The sequence below is a fragment of the Tiliqua scincoides genome, chromosome 5 (assembly GCF_035046505.1).
Source record: "Tiliqua scincoides isolate rTilSci1 chromosome 5, rTilSci1.hap2, whole genome shotgun sequence".
Classification (NCBI taxonomy): domain Eukaryota; kingdom Metazoa; phylum Chordata; class Lepidosauria; order Squamata; family Scincidae; genus Tiliqua; species Tiliqua scincoides.
This window is the reverse complement of record NC_089825.1, coordinates 143,397,333-143,413,953: the sequence shown is the minus strand read 5'-3', so window position 1 is coordinate 143,413,953 and position 16,621 is coordinate 143,397,333. Positions and strand designations below refer to the sequence as shown.

At 47.0% G+C, this 16,621-nt stretch overlaps 1 protein-coding gene across 1 annotated transcript; it reads right to left on the bottom strand.

The window, feature by feature from the left end:
* Positions 1-37: 37 nt before the first annotated feature.
* Positions 38-4,965, bottom strand: LOC136654043 (vomeronasal type-2 receptor 26-like; the record flags this gene model as incomplete). Its single annotated transcript, XM_066630903.1, has 3 exons — positions 4,822-4,965; positions 3,765-4,187; positions 38-922 (listed from the first exon to the last, which is right to left on the bottom strand). Coding segments are annotated over exons 1-3 (1,452 nt in total), but the record flags the coding sequence as incomplete, so codon positions are not given.
* Positions 4,966-16,621: the final 11,656 nt, after the last annotated feature.

Genomic DNA, 16,621 nt, shown 5'->3' with positions numbered 1-16,621 from the left:
GAAAGAAGAAAGAGAAGTTCAGTCAGGTAGCAAAATCCTTTTTCCTTACTAGCTGTTGCCTGCTATTCAGTTCAGGCCTCAGTACAATAATGTAGACTTTAGGGATGAAGATGCAACCCAGCAATCCAGCACTGGAGGCCAAGATGGAGAAGATCTCCACGGCCACCATATATTTCCCCTTGGTGCTCAAGGAGGCCGGGATAAATGATACCCAGACACTGCAGAACACCAGCATGCTGAAGGTGATCAACTTGGCTTCATTGAAAGTATCTGGCAGTTTTCTGGCAAAGAAAGCCACGGCAAAGCTGATGATGGCCAGAAAGCCCATGTAGCCAAGCACAGTGTAGAACATGGTGGGTGAACCTTCGTTGCATTGCACTATGATCTGAGTGGATTGAGAATGCATGTCTGATTCTGGGAAGGGGGGAGACGTGGTCAGCCACACTGCACAGATGGCACTCTGAGTCAGAGAAGAGAGTATGATGACCGACACTGCCAGCCTTTTCCCGACCCATTTCCTCATCCTGTTTCCAGGCTTGGTGGCCATGAAGGCCACCACCACAGTGAGGGTTTTGGCCAACACACAGGAAACAGCAGTGGAGAAGATGATGCCAAACACGGTTTGGCGGAGAAGGCAGTTCACCCTCCCAGGCTGGCCAATGAACAGAAAGGAGCAGAGAAAGCAAAGCAGCAGAGAGCAGAGGAGGGCACAGGTGATGCTCCAGTTGTTGGCCTTGACTATGGGAGTATCGTGGTGTTGAATGAAGACCCACATCACTATTCCAGTGATTGCAGAAAAGAAGAGAGCCAAGGAAATCAGTGTAATTCCCAAGGGCTCTTGACACGACAAGTAAGTTATTCTTTTAGGGATGCACTGATCCTGCTTCCTGTTTGGGTGGTGATCTTCTGGGCACTTGTGGCATTCTTCTGCATCTGGAAATAACAAGCAAATTCATACAAATATAGTACAGGAGAACGTGCACACAGTTTGTGATTTTGTTTAGTTATAGTTCCACATACCGTTATTTAAATATTGTCATATTCTGCTCTATGGATTATGGCAGGCCTTTCATTGCCAGGATTGGGCTGTCACGTGGAGCCTCTTACGACGGTGGAAGGCACATCCACTTTTGGAAAATGGCGGCCAACAGAGCAGGCAGCACTCCATTGGTGGCCATTTTTATGAGCGCTGCGTCATGAGGCAGCAGTGCTGCAGCTCAGCCAAACAGACCCTGCAGAACCTGCAGAAGGTAGCAGTGGGGGGAGGTGATGGATAGGAGGGTGGGTGGGGAGAGGTGGTTAGTGGCAAAACTGGGTGAAGAGGGGGAGGAACAGGGGCGTGGAGGCAGCAGCAATTAATGTCCCTTTGTACTCTTTTACTTACCTGTCTGGATCGAGATGCTATCTTCAGAGCACTGAGCGCAGTCATAGCAACACACCTGGGCACCCTGACGAACAATCCTGCTGTGTCCAGGAGGACAACTGTCAACACATGTGGACTGTGGAAGCATCTATCAACAAGTAGAAAAGCATCACATTGAGAACCTGAAACCAGCCATTTCTTTCTGTGTTCTGTCATGTTGAGTTCAACCTATTTACCCACTGAGGTTCTAGGAGGGATTGAAAGAGTCTCTGTGACACTCAAAATACCATGGTGCAACAGGGCCTGAGACAACAACAGCACCGAGAATGAAGGGTTCTGGGTCAGAGCACACCCTTCCTCTGATCTTTCTCTGCTGTGGATTCTACTATTCAGGAAGATAATAGAAATCCTCACTTGGCTGTACTTGTGATTCCACACTATGGCACTTCTGTTGATGGTGAACTCTTTTCCTGCAGGAGCCCAGGGGTCCATCCGTCCAACACGGATTCTATGAAAGGACTTATTGGGATATGTGACTGTGTTCATGATGTCATATGGAGCTGCCAAATCCATGTTTTCATCAAAGAATATTTCTTCCCCGACACTATTGTTGAAGTGAACATTTTTCAGAAAGGAGTGAAGCTAGTTTGGAAGTGAGAAAAATGTGAATGAGCTGCTTTCAGTGGTCAAAATATAGTGCAATTTTCCAGAAACTCTTTGATTTGTTACATTCACACATAAGGTAATGGCCCAATCCCCCAGGGCCACAGTATCAGTCTCAGGTGTGCGGCCCTGGCAGCAGCCATCACAAAAGTACCAAAAGTGATTGAATGTTTATTGTTATTAGACTGCAATCTGAGGCACATTTGCCTGGAAGTAACCCCATCTGAACGCAGTCTAACTTTCCTGTAAGTGTAGACATGCCTAAGAATGCCCTGAAAATCAGTGATTGAACTGTGGGGGAAATGCACCACATCCTGGATGACATTCATAAGCACACTCCCTAACTCCGACCAAATTTGTCCAAATTATGGCCCACCCTGTAGTCTTCTTAGAAATGACTCATTAGAGAAGACTAATTAAGGCCCAAATCCTAACCAACTGTCCAGCACTGACATGGCTGTGCCAGTGGAGCATATGCTGCAGTTGGGGGCAGTCATGGAGGCGTCCTCAAGGTAAGGGAATGTTTGTTCCCTTATCTCGGAGCTGCATCGCCCTTATCTCGGTCCTGGAAAGTTGGTTAGGTCTGCGCCCGAAAGGGGACTGCACAAAACCCAAGATGATTTTGCCAGTCCTGGTTAAATGACTGAGAAAACACTTCCATTTTTGCCATATGTGAAACCAGCAGGAAAGAGAGAGGGTGCCGGTAATATCTGCAGTAGGGCAAGGTACTCTTGCCAATTACAGGTTGAGCCTCATTATTTGCGTGGGTTCTGTTCCAAGCACTCACATAGAAGGTAAAAAACGCACTATAGCAAATCAATACAAAAAACCAAGTTTCTTTGCTCTGGCGATTTAAAAACAACCTTGCTGACCTTTGTGATGTAAGATAAGAATCATTAAGAAGACAATCCATCAATCAGTCGTCCTGCAAGGGCTTCCAAAGGTGCTTCACTCAGTCGCTCCCTTCACCAATGCAAAGTGATTACCTTTCTTTCACATGCTCAGGGGGAAGGGATGGGTCCCCTGGAGAGAGAAGGATTGATGGATTGTCAGCCAGCTGCCCTCTCTCTCTCTCTCTCTCTCTCTCATTAAGGAGGCTATTGTTAAAGGACTTGTCAGTTTTTTAAACTGAATTTAAAGGGATGCGTTTTTCCCCTTCTTCAGGGATCAGCACATTCCTTCTCATCTGCAGTGGCCATTTGTGCTGAGTCAAATCCGTGTATAAAAAGTCCATGAATAACAAGGCTGGACCTGTATGACGTTTTTTATTAAACTGAATTAATAGGAGAATCCACTCTACCTGCCACGGCTGAACATCCCTGAAGTCCCATGAACCTCCATCTCCCATCAATTTCTGTTTTGACCTCAATGAATCTATGGCATGGAGTGCATGTACCAGAGCATAAACAGAATTGTAGATGCCATAACTATGACCAGGCATTCCTGTTTCAAATATGGATTTGGGGAGGCTGCTCATCTTTTCCCTCCCCGTGCAGGGTTTTCCTGCTGGTTTATATTGAGCAACTAAAGGCAATGAACAGTAAAACATATCGGACCAGAAAAGCTGGAACACAAATTGATGAAATTCTTTAAGATATAATGTCTCAAGAAAATCTGCATATCCTGCCATTTCATTTGTGTGGAGTGCAAAGGACAAAGTGCCATTGAAAGATTGTGGTGTGAATAGATCCAGATGGAATACAGAAGAGAAATCCCAGTGAGCTGTTACGATCCAAACCCTCTCTATTGGTTTCATTTCATCACGTTCACTTTTGGACAGAATCTTGCGTAAACCCTCCATGGAACGAAACCCCCCATGAACGAGAATCACGTTGCTTTTGGCTGAGGAGATGGTAGAACGTGTTCGTTCCAGTTGATCATGAATCTGCTTTTCCATTTCTCCCCAGAAGGACTTGAGTGTTGGAACAACTTCCCTAAAAGCAATGCAAATGTGGCTCTGGAGGAGCCTGGGCTTGAGGATCCGCCCAAAGGTCTCTCCGTTGTCGTCATCTGAGACAATGAGGCCAACCCAGGTCCATCCGAAATGCTGAAGCAGCTGCACAATCCCATCGTACTGAGCCTTTTCATTTGGGATCATCCGGTATAAGGAGGGGAACTGGGTTTTGTCACTTAATGCGGGATCAAAGGAGCCGTAGCTGAGCTAAAGGGAATGCCAGGGATATTTTCAGAGCTAAGAACCATTCATAATCTGCAAATGTCAATCGATGCCCCAAAATGTGTGACACAATAGAAGTTTGATTTCAATTTGTGTTTCATTCCCCAGCAAATATTGTGGAGACTTCTGATGCTGCAGTCTGGGCAGGATTACTGGAGTACTAATTATACCTTATGCACAATGCCACATGTCAGAGTCCAATTAAAATTTTTAAAGGGTTCAGGATTTGGCATAGAAAATGGGCAGGTTGTGCTATCCTTCCCTGCCCATTGCTTCTTTACTACCAATTCCTCCAATTTTCCCCTTCCCCTCAGTGTACAAAATGAAGGCCTGCACATGTTATGAACATTACCAGTTGACACATTGCTGGTAGTAGAAGAGCTTAGCTTCTGGTTTTCTAACTAGAAAGCAACCTAACTCTAATACCCAGTATGCACACATTCTCATGCAAAGTGTAATTAGAACCTGATTGAAACATGAATGACCAATGCTAAGCAAAAGAGCGAAACAGAGTCCTTTGGCCCATCAATTTGGGTGAGACATATGTAGAAATACAGCATGTTTGCCTCCCCTAACTTTTCCATTGCTTGAAAATATACACAGAGATGAAGGCACATACCTGTGGTATCCTGTAGAGATTGACAATGTGGGGCATCTGCCTGGCGTTATAAGTGGTGAGTCCTCCAATGATAGCCCTTAGCTTGACTTTCATTCCACAATTGTAATTGAGGGGATTCTGAAATTCTGAGAAAAGAACTTCCATGGTGCCAGCACAGGATCCTTTTGCATTGTAAGCATTTAGGGAGATTGTGTAACTCAGTGAGTTGTTGGGTAAAAGGTTGGAATTTGTGTTGATCTCACTTATGGCAAACCAAAAAACAGAGACATGGTGGAAGTTCTGAGGCACTAAGCTATAAAGAAGTATGCTCGTTGAATATTAGACCTTGTACGTGTAGACAAGCATAGTATCTCCGAACTAAGGTATAGCTACTAGGCACTGAGGTTTGTAGTACTTAATATCTCATAGTAGGTCTTTTATATTTTGATCCTTTAGAACAGGGATGGCCAACCCGCAGCATACCCCATGCCATATTTTATGTAGAGAATCTTCATTGTGCAACTCCACCTTAATGTCACTTTTAGCGATTACCATGACAGATAAGTAGAGCTATTAGAGCCTCCAAATTTAAGGGCAGTATATCTCCCAGTGCCAGAAGGTACAAAGCCAGAAGGCTGGGAGTGCTGTCTGGTGCTTTCTAAAGTCATCTGACTGAGACCAGAAAGGTGGCCTGCATCAACCCTGAGTCCAGCCCAGTAGGACTTGTTCCAAGGTGCATGTAATGTATGTTCATTGCCCTTCTGCACAGCGGAGCCTCCCTCTGCCTGCCCATCTTCTCATTCTCAAAGATGATCTTAGCCAGGATCTCTTTGCAGTTGGTTTTTCTGAAGATGTGATATATGCCAAACTGGGCTTTGCTGATCTTGTTGGTCATCTCTGGTTGGCACCACCACCTTCTCGTTGGCACCACCCCATTCCGTCCCTGCCACCTTCTACAGCCACCCCTTGCCTTTTCAGTGCTCTACCAATACCCGCCTTCTCAGGTAAGAAAGTAACCCACCAGTTGGCGGAATGCAACTCACTGGCATCCGACCTATTGGTTTTCTGTCCTGTCCTTCATTCTTTTCCTCCCCTTCTCCCATTTTCCAACTAGAGCAAACCAAGAGGAGTAGGCGTGGCTGCCCTGAATGGACCCATTACGGTGTTAGAAACTTGGGGGCATGCTGTGTAAGGAGTTGCAAAGGAAGCAAGCAAACCATCAACTGCTGCAATGCTTTCTTTGTTATGATTTACATGTTTTTCAGAAATGCATGGCGACTTTGTGAGTGCCACTTGGAAATTGTCCACGTGCCACTAGCGGCACATGTGGCACAGGTCAGCCACTCCTGCTTTAGAACATTGGTACATCATTGGAAAGGAAAGAAGGATGAGGTGGAGGCTAAGAGGCAAGAATGGGACAGGCACCATTGGGGAAGCAAAGGAAAAGAAGGAGGGGGATGAGAAGAAGGGCAGAGGAAGAGAAGGTGGGGCAGTGGTAGCAGGAAGGAGAAACAGATGAACACTACAAGGCAATGGGCGTGGCCTGATGTAGAGAGGAGGGCAGGCACCCGAGAGCAGGGGTGTCAAACTCGTTTCATACAGAGGGCCGAAGTTAGCATTCAGGGCTCTAGCTGAGGGCCGGAAGTGATGTCATTAAGCAGAAAGTGACATCATTAATCAACTAATGGTCAGAAATCAGATCCTGTTCTCATATAAAAACTCATTAACTGCAAATGACAGAAGAGAAAGTACGCAAATCTTGATGATATCTCAAGATTTGGGAGAGCCCAATTTTCATGTGGGCTGCCTTTTCAGTGATAACACCTCAGAAGCTGAGAGCCTGAGGTCCAGATAAAAAGCTTCCGGGGGCCACATCCGGCCCCTGGGCCTTATGTTTGACACCCCTGCCCTAGAGACTGGGGGAGCTTTGTAAGGGGAAGAGGGCTGTTACCAAGGAGTGGCCACCAAGGTCCCGAGTTCTGCAAAGGATGGCACTGGAGAAATGGGAGCCCTAATGCAGAAGACTCCAGACTGGGAAGGAGTGGAGGCCAGGAGGAGGGAAGAAAAGAGGGAAGAAGCAAAGTCTGAAACAGAGCAAAAACGAGAGCAGAGAACCCCTGGCTCCAGCATTTCCAGAAACTACATATCTAGCCATCACTGCATGATATTGAAAGTCAATACACATTTTTAAACTTCTTCACCTCAAATGCTCCGCATCTGATTCCTCTGAAATTTGACCAGTGTACGATACACAATAAGGCTGCAATCCTATACACACTTTCCTAGGAGTAAACCCAGTTGAGCACAATGGAACTTACTTCTAAGCAGACATGCATAAGATTGTGCTGTCAGTATATTCCCTGAGCCTTGGTTGATACAGTTCAGACAATATTTTTTCATAATACAATTAATGGAGTGTTTATAATGGGGAATGCAGTTGGATTCATCGGCATTAAATGGCCCCATTATAACGAGATCAAAGATAATGACGACTTTCCCCCTTCTAGTCACAGAAATATTGAGAATGTCCATTTTCACACACTGAGGAACTACGTACTTACATGCCACTTTGTGACAAAAGTGGGCGTGTACTAAAGTGGAACTCATCCCAAAAGTTAAGGTAAATAGAGACAAATTCAGCAATCAGTATTTCATCTGGAGAAACCTTAATCGGAGTTGGAGACCTTGGCCTCCAGCCACATTGGTAGTCCTGGTGCTTGCAGAAAACATGAGGCAGCAAAAGGAGCAGCAGCAATGCCATCTGTCCGCAGTTCTTGTCCACAGCTAAACCGGTCGATGTTTGTTGTGTGACACACACCAACTGCGCAATCACCACAGGAATCAGTCTTGAAAGAGGCTCCTAAAACCAAGACACTGCTGCACCCAATTCCCCACCTGGAGTCTCAAACATTCAGTTGATCCTTCCTTGCCTGCCTCCAATTTACCTTGAAGAAGCTGGTAGCTGACAGGTTGCTTTGGAACCAGCCTTCATAGATGGAGTGCCTCATCAGCTCCTGGGATGAATTCATCTGTTTCTGTTTTGAATTCTGCTTGTGGTCTCTGGTTAGCCATGGGACTTTTGGAGCTAGATAAGTATAATTATCTGAATTACAGGGTTGAGAATTGCCATTTCCAACTTGCTCAGTTGTCTTCAAAACTCAAGAAGTTATGTCTCTTGGCTATACAGCCAGCGGCCAGACACACTGCATGATGGGTATTGAGTAGAAGTTTCTGAATTGATTTAGACTAGCATGAGAACAGTGGAAATAAGAGGAAGGAGTGACCACAGGTGACCAGCTTGGCTTTCCATCTGTGGCTTTTAGCCAGCAGTAGTGGACCTACCATTCACTGAAAAGGGCTAATGGCCAGATGCAAAGCTCTGCATGCCTCCAGGACCACGCAGAAGCCTTACTGAGACTCCAGACGTGGTCGAACATGCAGGGAAACCTCAGATGCCCTCCTTGGTTAGTTCTGGAGTTGTGCGAGGCTCTGTAGCGATCCCATGAGTGGGGTGTGTGTGTGGATTCGAGCACAGGGCGGTGGCAGCATCTTGCGGGGGAGCCATCACAGACCTTGACCCTGAGCGTGGGGCTGGGGAAGTCCACCACTGTTAGCCAGCCAACCAAAAAGTCACCCCAGATAACAGGATAAGTGAAATATGGTATTGAGATTGTACTTATTTCTTTTCATATTTTGCATTTAGCTTTTTGCCTAGCATAGAAAATGCTAACAACCTGATCCTATGTGTGAGACAAGCTGGTATAAAGGGAGCCCTGCCAGCACTCTGCTGGCAGAATACAGTTTCTGCTGACAGACGTAGACCTAGTGCCATCCAAAATGCTGCACCACCGCGTATCAAACACAGACGAGATGCTAGTGCAATCCCAGCAGCATGGGGGTATTCCATGGGTTTGTCACGGAGTACGGCAGTGCCAAATCCGATCCCTGCCCCGCTTCCTGGGTCTTTCTGGGGCCTTTCTTGGGTCGATGGGTGCCTTCCTCTCATAGGGCTCTCTATGGGCCCTAGGAGGGAGGGTTTGTCCCTGGGGTGGTGCAGTCCCTGGCCCACTTTGCACTCACCTTCACTAGCTAATGTACTGGGCTGTGATGAGCAGTGCCCCAGGAACTGCTGGGCTGGCTTTGCATCGGTGTGTGGGATGTCCATGGCCCTTGTCTTGAATATGTGCAGTTCAGGCCTAGTTGCATTGCAAAGCCTGAACCAAAGTAACCCAGTAACATAGAAGTGGCTTCATGTTGGCAACCTTCAGTCTCGAAAGACTCTGGTATCGCGCTCTGAAAGGTGGTTCTGGAACAGCGTCTAGTGTGGCTGAAAAGGCTGATTCGGGAGTGACAGTCCCTTCCACACCGGGAGTAAGTGCAGTCTGTCCCTGGTCTGTCTCCCTGGCTATAGGCTTGTATCCAAGCTGCAAGGAATTTACAACTCAATGAAAGGTGATAATGTAGCACCTCAGCAGACCGAGAGGCACCCATGAATCCCCAGTGGGGAGGGGGAGAACTAAGAGGGCTAGCATCCAGCCCCACTTCAAGAAGATTCTGTCCCCAAGAGTTCTGATTGGTCAGTTCAAAAAAGTACAGAGTCACCTCATCCTGTAGCATGAGAAGTATAAGAACAAAGCCCAGAGGGGTGTGTTGTCTCTTATTCTTTGGTCTTTGTCTCTTGGTGGGAAAGGTGGTGGGTGCTCATCCTGCCCCGCCAGGGCCATGTGGCCTCATAGGTAACTGGGGCTGAAGATCTACAACAGAAGCTGACCCAGGTGAGAGTTAGGGAATAATAGAGATAGCCAGTTAGCTTTATTATTTTAATGCTGAGATATTTCCTAGAAGTTTCATGCCTCTAGTATTTGCTGCCTTTTGGAACTTTATGTAACCTTATGTACTTCATAAAGTAAAAATCCTTTTACTAAGTTGTTCATTGTCTGTTGGGGACGAAGGTTCAGAATCCTGCCTAGCCATTCAGCAAGCTACCAAATACTCATCGAGGACTAGTAACTTGAGGTCTGAGGCTTTAAATTAAAGAAAGTACTCAGTGCCTGCAAGGGATAGAATTAAGCCTAGAGGGTCTCAGTGTCCCTGGACAGAGACACTGGCACATACAGGGTGGTGGCAGTTCTACCGAACAGGGGTCCTTGAGGCTCTAGGGTTCAAGAACCAAGAACTCTGAGCACCCAAAACCCTGAGAGTGTACGACAAGTATACGACAGCCCTGAGCCCCCTTCCCCATCAGCCAGGGCTGCTGTGTTCTTCTGCAGGCCATACTGTGGAACATGGCACAAACACCTTGGCGACCTTGGTCCTCATCAGAAGCCCCCTGGATAGTTGCAGGCACCAGAAGAACATCTTCAGCATCCCAAACACACATCACAGTCATGGATGGTATGCCATGTTGAACCTGGCCATAGGCCTTGGGGGCTCCATCACATAAGGCATCATGGACTAAGGCCATGGGGGTAACCTTGGTTAAGATGGAGGCAGCTGGCTATCACCATGTGACTGCATGGCCCTCCAACCCCAAGTCCCAACACCTACCTAGGAGCCAGCCATTCCTCTCTGGCCATGATGCCAAGGTGGCCTTGATGGCAGAGGTGTTGAAAACCTGGGCACCATGGATGCTGCCAAGGAACTTGGCAGTGATGCGGGTGAAGAGTCCCCAGGCATCACAGGTTGCCTAGACATTCAGGGTGTGCTGCTGATGTCTGTTGTAGTTCATCCTGGGCACATCAGGTGGAGTGGATATACCCACATGTGTCACATCAACAATGGAGATGAATTTGAGAAACAACATAACACCATAGTATTCTTACGGAGGTGATGCAGCTATGCTGCAGCAGTGAGGAAGGTGTCATAGACGGACAGGTGCAGGAACGTGGCATTGAGGAACATATCAACTGGTAGATAATTAAGCAGTTCCTATGTTGACATGTGATGACCCCTGGAAGCTTTCAGTCCCCAGGTAGTGGAGAGTCATCAGGAATTTCTGGAGGAAGGGGATGCTCTTCCGGGTTGGGACTGGATCCTGGGGCTGAAGAGCTGGCTCCAGCTGGCACGCCTGGATGCAGGACACATCTGTAAGAAGGGCCTGATGGATGAGAGGCAGGGTCCTCTAGGGGCGGTACCATGTATGCCAGGGGTGCTCAAACTTTCAACTTTAGGGATGCTGGACCTTTAACAAGTGTATCGAAGAGAGAATTGCAACAGGTGCAACTTGTCATCCCACAGATGACAAGCTACACCTGCTGAAATTCTCTCTTCTATACACTTGTTAGGTCCAGCATCCCTAAAGTTGAAAGTTTGAGCACCCCTGATGTATGCCATTCCTCTTGCTCGACGAGGTAGTGTGCAGGAGTGGCACATGCAGGGGGTCCTGACAATTGCTGGGAGGGAGGAGTGCCACTGCAAAGAGCTTCCCCAATGGAAAAATGAGTGCCGTGGGATATGACCTGTGTTTTTTGTCCTGCTGGTGTGCATCAGGGTGCTGCCATGGCCTGCTGCTCCCAGCACCCCAGATGTGCTTGCCACATCTGGAAGTTCATAACATTGCCACAGCTTTTGTGACATGGTTAAGAGGACATAACAGCACTAGAGTGTGAGATCTGCTGCTGTGGGCTCTCTATGGAATTGGGTTGCCCGACTGCTTTTTTCCATGAGTCTGTGAGCCCACCAATTTTCTCTCCCGAGGAACTTCCATGGAACAATGAGGCACTACAAACCTTTTTGTTGCCTGTGAATTATTTATTTTAAACTTTTGTATCCTGCCTTTCCTATGCTGAAACAAATGCGGAAGGTGGCTTTTGAGTGCCAGAGTGCAACTTTTGAGTGGCAACTTCAGCTCAGCCCTCAATTTAACTTCCCATCAAACAGAAGGAAAAAGTTTCATTTGCTTTAGTTAATAGAGTAATGTTTATAGAGAGACGGCTTCATTCAACATCACCATTGATTATCTTTTGACTATGAGGTGCTTCACAAGCATAAAGATGGACCAGATTTTGCCTATAGCCTTAAACAAGATAATACACAATACGGAAAGTGCAACAGTGATAAGAGGAAAGGAAGAATTTAGGTAAGGAACAAAATTACCTTTTCCTTACTAGCTGTTCTTTGGTGTTCAACTCAGGCCTCAGTACAATAATGTAGACTTTAGGGATGAAGATGCAACCCAGCAATCCAGCACTGGAGGCCAAGATGGAGAAGATCTCCACGGCCACCATGTATTTCCCCTTGGTGCTCAAGTAGGCCGGGATAAATGATACCCAGACACTGCAAAACACCAGCATACTGAAGGTGATCAGCTTGGCTTCATTGAAAGTATCTGGCAGTTTTCTGGCAAAGAAAGCCACGGCAAAGCTGATGATGGCCAGAAAGCCCATGTAGCCAAGCACAGTGTAGAACATGGTGGGTGCACCTTCGTTGCATTGCACTATGATCTGAGTGGGCTGAGAATGCATGTCTGATTCTGGGAAGGGGGGAGACGTGGTCAGCCACACTGCACAGATGGCACTCTGAGTAAGAGTAGAGAGTATGATGACCGACACTGCCAGTCTTTTCCCTACCCATTTCCTCATCCTGTTTCCAGGCTTGGTGGCCATGAAGGCCACCACCACAGTGAGGGTTTTGGCCAACACACAGGAAACAGCAATGGAGAAGATGATGCCAAACAGGGTTTGACGGAGAAGGCAGGTCACCCTCCCAGGCTTGCCAATGAACAGAAAGGAGCAGAGGAAGCAAAGCAGCAGAGAGCAGAGGAGGGCACAGGTGATGCTCCAGTTGTTGGCCTTGACTATGGGAGTATCATGGTGTTGAATGAAGACCCACATCACTATTCCAGTGATTGCAGAAAAGAAGAGAGCCAAGGAAATCAGTGTAATTCCCAAGGGCTCTTGACAGGACAAGTAAGTTATTCTTTTAGGGATGCACTGATCCTGCTTCCTGTTTGGGTGGTGATCTTCTGGGCACTTGTGGCATTCTTCTGCATCTGGAAATAACAAGCAAATTCATGCAAATATAGTACAGGAGAACTTGCACACAGTTTGTGATTTTATTGAGTGTGCAATCCTAACCCCTTATGCCAGTGCTTTCCAGCACTGGCATAGTGGTGCCAATGTGCTGCATCCTGCAGTTGGGTGTCACTCATGGAGACCTCCTCAAAGGAAGGGAATGTTTGTTCCTTTATCTCGGAGCTGCATTGCCCTTATGTCAGTGCTGGAAAGTATTGGTATGTAATACTGGTATGTAAGTATTGTCATATTCTCTCTATGGATTATGGCAAACCTTTCATCACCAGGATTGGGCTGTCGCATGGAGCTACTTATGACAGCAGAAGACATCCTCTGTCGTAAGGTGGCTGCCAGCAGAGTATGCAGCACTCCATTGGTGGCCATGTTGTGAGTGCTGCTTCAAGAGGCAGCAGTGCTGCAGCTCAGCCAAACAGACCCTGCAGAACCAAGTAAGGTCGCAGTGGGGGGAGGTGATGAATAGGAGCGGGGGGAGTGGGGGTGGGGAGGGGTGGCTACTGGCAAAACCGGGTGAGGAGGGGGAGGATCCGGGGCATGGAGGCAGCAGGAGTTGATGTTCCTTTGTACTCTTTTACTTACCTGTCTGGACCGAGATGCCATCTTCAGAGCACTGAGCGCAGTCACAGCAACACACCTGAGCACCCTGACGAACAATCCTGCTGTGTCCAGGAAGGCAACTCTCCACACATGTGGAGTGTGGAAGCATCTGTCAGTAAGTAGAAGGGATGGGGTTGAGAGAGGAGATCATCTGTTTCTTTTCCTCAGCTCCACAAAGTGAGGTTCCCATCCATTTTACACAAGAACACACTAATGACTAATCCATAGTGAATATCTGTGGAGCAATCAGTGTTCACAGCAATGTTCTCTGTGATTTACTAGCCTTTTGATTTGTCTTTCTACATTTTACATTTTGTTTTGTCTTTTACTCTCTGCTCTGTTTTCCATTTGCAGTTCAGCCTCACCAGCCATATGAACTTAAACCATCTGCTAGACCAGTGATTTTTCAACCAGTGTGACATGGCACATTAGCGTGTCATGAATGGTCCATAGGTATGCCGCAGGAATTTGGGAGAGGGTCACTTATTTGTGGGGCCATTGGGGATGTGAGCCCCCCATCGGTCACATGAGGTGCCTTGTCAACTCTCAAAAAACTGATAGTATGCCTTGACAACTTCACTGCATTGTCAGTGTGCCATAAGGTGAAAAGGGTTGAAAATCGTTTTGCTAGATACATGGTCCCTCTAGACCAGGGGTGCCCAAACCCCAGCCCAGGGGCCACTTGCGACCCTTGGGGACTCCCAATTTGGCCCCCAGGGAGCCCCCAGTTTCCAATGAGCCTCTGGCCGTCCAGAGACTTGCTGGAGTCTGCATTGGCCTGATGCAACTGCTCTTAGCATGAGGGCAACTGTTCAACCTCTCGGCATAGAGTCATCCCTGAAAAGTTGAAATCAGAGAAGGGAACGGGAAGGGAGAAAAGGCAAGAGCCTTCCTCTGTTCTTTTTGAACTGGGGATTGTATACTTTAGAAACATGCTAGTGTTTCCCACCTGCTTAAACTGGTGATTCCACACTATGGCACTTTGGTTGATAGTGAACTCTTTTCCTTCAGAAGCCCAGGGATCCATCTTTCCCATACAGATTCTATGAAAGGACTTATTGGGATAAGTGACTGTGTTCATGATATCAAATGGAGCGGCAAAATCCATATTTTCATCAAAAAATATTTCATCCCCAGCACTATTGTTGAAGTGAATGTTTTTTCAGAAAGGAGTGAAACTGTCTTGGAGGAGAGGAAGAAAGAAAAGAACTTGAGTCAATGATCAAGAACAAGCTTGAATGCAATTTCTTTGACGTTTGACTTTTTCTAGGAAATATCTTACTAGCTAACACTTAAAGCCTCTTTCTTACACAGGAAGCAGTGCATATCCCATAGGCACAGCAGCACCGACACTGGAAAATTGGATAGGATTCATCCCTTATTCGCTGCACTCATCAAGGGATGGCACCCGCTGGGCACTCCTTCAGTCCAAGGTGAACAGGGTGACAGGGATGCAGGGAGAGGAGCCCCATTTGAACAATGTTCTTTCCTATATGCCTCTCACGTCTTCAAATATGCTTTTGGGTTGCAGGTGAAGCTGTTTCTAATCTCCCAGGCTCTTCATGTCTGGTGGGCTCTAATATTTACCATATTTCCTGTGCTGTTTTAGGGCCGAATCCTATCCCATTTTCCAGGGCTGGTGCTGTTGTGTCAGTGGGGTGTGTGCTGCATCCTGTGGTGGAGGGATAATCACTGGGCTCTTCTCAAGGTTTGGGAACATGTGTTCCCTTATGACGGGGCTGCATTGTGGCTACACCGGAACTGGAAAGTTAGATAGGATTGGGCCCTTAGTTTTCTATGCTGAATGTTGAATATATTTAGTGATTGAACTAAGGGGGAAATGCAGGATACTCTTGATGAAACCCACAGGTCCACTCCCCCAACACTCTCCAAATTACAGCTCAACATGCAGTCTTCATAAAACAGTAATAAATGGTGCCAGCACAAAACCTAAGGTGAACGAGCCCCACCTGCCCCTTGAATAAAGCACTTTGGACCCAGTCCTATCCTTTCTCCCCATCCTCCTTTCATCTCATTCCTCCCCTTCCATGCCCCATTTCGCTTCCTCCCTGCCCCTGCTGCTGGCAGGTTTGTCAACAGATGGGGAGCACTGCTCCCTCTTGTGGCAGCACTCCCAAAATGTCTGCCGACAGGGCACTCCTTGCACCAACAGCAGCCATTTTATAGAATCATAGAGTTGGAAGGGGCCTAAAGGGTCAACTAGTCCAATCCTGACAGTGGAACTGTTTCTTTTCCTACTGACCAGCACCTATAGCCACCCCCCCCCCCTTTTTTGTAACCTTGACTGTACTGGGGCCTGAAGATATTTCACAACATAGGTAGATTAGAGGTCAGAATGTGGTTGCCAACAGGAACCATTCACTGGTCAGATCAGCAGTGAATCAAGAAGAATTTGTTTGCTGCCCCCAAAAAGGTGTGGTAGTTCTGCAGGTCTCAGTAACATTCCGAAGATCCCATGTGCCTCCATCCCCCATCAGCTTCTGTTTGGACTTTGATGACTCCATGGCATGGAGACCATGCGCTTTAGCATAAACAGCATTGTAGATACCATAGCTCTGCCCAGACATTTTCATTTCAAAGATGGACTTGGGCAGGCTGCTCAATTTCTCCTCCCCAGTGCAATCTTCTGCTCCTGGTATATGTAGACCAATTGAAGGTACAGAACAGTGAAATACAGTAGGCCAGAAGAGTTTGAAGTGATAAAGATTAAAATTGTTAAGATTTATTTTCTCAAGGATCCCCTGATATCCTGCCACGTCATTTCTGTGCAGTGAAAAGTACAAAGTGCCATTGAAGGACTGTGGTGTGAATAGATCCAGATGGAATATGGAAGAGAAATCCCAGTGAGCTGTTATGATCCAAACCCTCTCTATTGGTTTCATTTCATCATGTTCACTTTTTGACAGAATCTTGCGCAAACCCTCCATAGAGCGTAAACCCCCATGAACAAGAATCACGTTGCATTTGGCTGAGGAGATGGTAGAACGTGTTCGTTCCAGTTGGTCATGAATCTGCTTCTCCATTTCTCCCCAGAAGGACTTGAGCGTTGGAACAACTTCCCTAAATGCGATGCAAATGTGGCTCTGGAGAAGCCTGGGCTTGAGGATCCACAAAAAGTTCTCTCCGCTTTTGTCATCTGAGACAATGAGGCCAACCTAGGTCTATCCGAAATG